Below are 1,856 nucleotides of genomic sequence, written 5' to 3'. Positions count from 1 at the left end.
CTCACATGCAACCACATCTTTGGGAAACCACAAAATGAACTTCTTCAACTACATTTTGGTAAATCATGCAAAGTGAGTTTTATTGAACAATTCCAATAAAAGTCAAGAGCATAAAATCAAAGATTGCCTGAGTGAGGGGAGCCAAATGATTTAACGACCATATATCTTTACATAGTTATTTTGTGGTCTTTTCTTACCTGATCCCATGCAAGCTTTCAGTGTCTCTCCGGTGCCTTCCATCTAAACTTCAAGGCACTAAACAGTTGTCTCTTACCATCCTTCCCAATCTCAGCTCTCTCTCTCCCCCCACAGGTACCTTCTGGTGTCATCAAACTTCCTGCCTTCTGTTCCTCACATTCCCAACTCTGATCCTTTACTCACATTTCTCCCTTACCTTTAATTCACTCTCTTCACCTCCCGACTTCACCAACCTCTACCTTTCCTTCAAAACACAGCTAAATTGCCACCTCTTCCATAAAGACATCAGCCAGACAGGTGCCTGCTACTTTACGGTCACGTGTGTGGCCTTGTGGGAGAACATCTGCAGAAGGTAGAACAATGCCTTCCCACAAGGATACCCATGTTCAAGTCCCAGAACTCGCCAATAAGTTAGGTTCCATGGCAAAGGGAAGTAAAGGCTGTAGATAGAATTAAGGTTGCTAATCAGTTGACCTTGAGATGGGGAGATTATCCTGGATTAGTGAGTAGGCCCAGTGTAATCACGAGGGTAAGATAAGAAGGAGGCAGGCAGGATTCGGTCGGCTGCGCTATGGCGGTGATCCCCCCAGACTCCTGGCAGCCGCCCAACATATACTTGGAGACAAGCATGGGGATCATTGTGCTGGAGTTATACTGGAAGCATGCTCCGAAGACCTGTAAAAATCTTGCTGAGTTGGCACATCGAGGTTACTACAATGGCACCAAATTCCACAGGATCATCAAAGACTTCATGATCCAGGGAGGTGACCCAACAGGGACAGGTCAGGGTGGTGCATCTATCCTTGGCAAGCAGTTTGAGGATGAACTTCATCCAGACCTGAAATTCACGGGGGCTGGAATTCTCGCCATGGCCAATGCGGAGCCAGACACCAACGGCAGCCAGTTTTTCGTGACCCTAGCCCCCACCCAGTGGCTCGACGGCAAGCACACCATTTTTGGCCAAGTGTGCCAGGGTATAGGAATGGTGAATCGAGTAGGAATGGTGGAAACAAACCCCCAGGACCGCCCTGTGGACGATGTGAAGATCATTAAGGCGTACCCTTCTGGGTAGGCTTGCTGCTGCCCTGCGCTCATCCAGATCTTCGGAGATGGCCCCAGTGAACCAGCTTCCAGATCTAGAAGGACACGTACTTAAACTCCATTTTGGCCTTGCAAGTCACAGAGCTCAGGAGACCTGGGGGCTTGGGTGAGTTAGAGATGGAAGTATATTTTAAGAGGATGCTTCTTTTCTCTTCCCCCGGTGCCTAGGTTGACAGAGCATTTGCAGAAATGCTCATAAATGATCATTCATGGGGAACCGCTCATTGCAAGTGAGCATACTGCCCCTCCTGGCGTGTGTCTGTGCTGATACACTTGGAACAAAATGAAGCCGACTCTGTCATTCCATAGTGCCTGACCAAACTTCTTCCTGCAGAGATTTATATTCTGGCCTACACTGCAGTCTTCAGTGGCTGACAGCCACACCATTCAAAACCAAGTAGTGTCTATCAGCCTTCTTAACTCTGTGCACACCCTATTTCAGTCTCCTACATTTGTTCTTCCAGGAATGTATGCATCTCTATATATATTTTCCCTCTCAAAATCAGAACATCAACACTGCTGTTTCTGACACTTAGACATCCCAAGCAAAGCCACAT

The 1,856-nt window shown here is 47.4% G+C and overlaps 1 protein-coding gene across 1 annotated transcript; it reads left to right on the top strand.

The window, feature by feature from the left end:
• The first annotated feature begins 769 nt into the window (after positions 1-769).
• Positions 770-1,284, top strand: LOC116647739 (peptidyl-prolyl cis-trans isomerase-like 1). Its single transcript, XM_032429305.1, has one exon. The coding sequence runs from the start codon at positions 770-772 to the stop codon at positions 1,268-1,270; it is 501 nt and encodes a 166-aa protein (XP_032285196.1). The 3' UTR covers positions 1,271-1,284.
• The last annotated feature ends 572 nt before the right edge of the window (positions 1,285-1,856 follow it).

This window comes from Phoca vitulina, unplaced genomic scaffold (genome assembly GCF_004348235.1).
Source record: "Phoca vitulina isolate PV1807 unplaced genomic scaffold, GSC_HSeal_1.0 scaffold40, whole genome shotgun sequence".
Classification (NCBI taxonomy): domain Eukaryota; kingdom Metazoa; phylum Chordata; class Mammalia; order Carnivora; family Phocidae; genus Phoca; species Phoca vitulina.
This window is presented reverse-complemented; position numbering and strand designations above follow the sequence as displayed.

Coding starts and splice junctions, on each gene's coding strand:
- LOC116647739 (XM_032429305.1), top strand. CDS start 770: ATGGCGGTGATCCCCCCAGACTCCTGGCAGCCGCCCAACATATACTTG.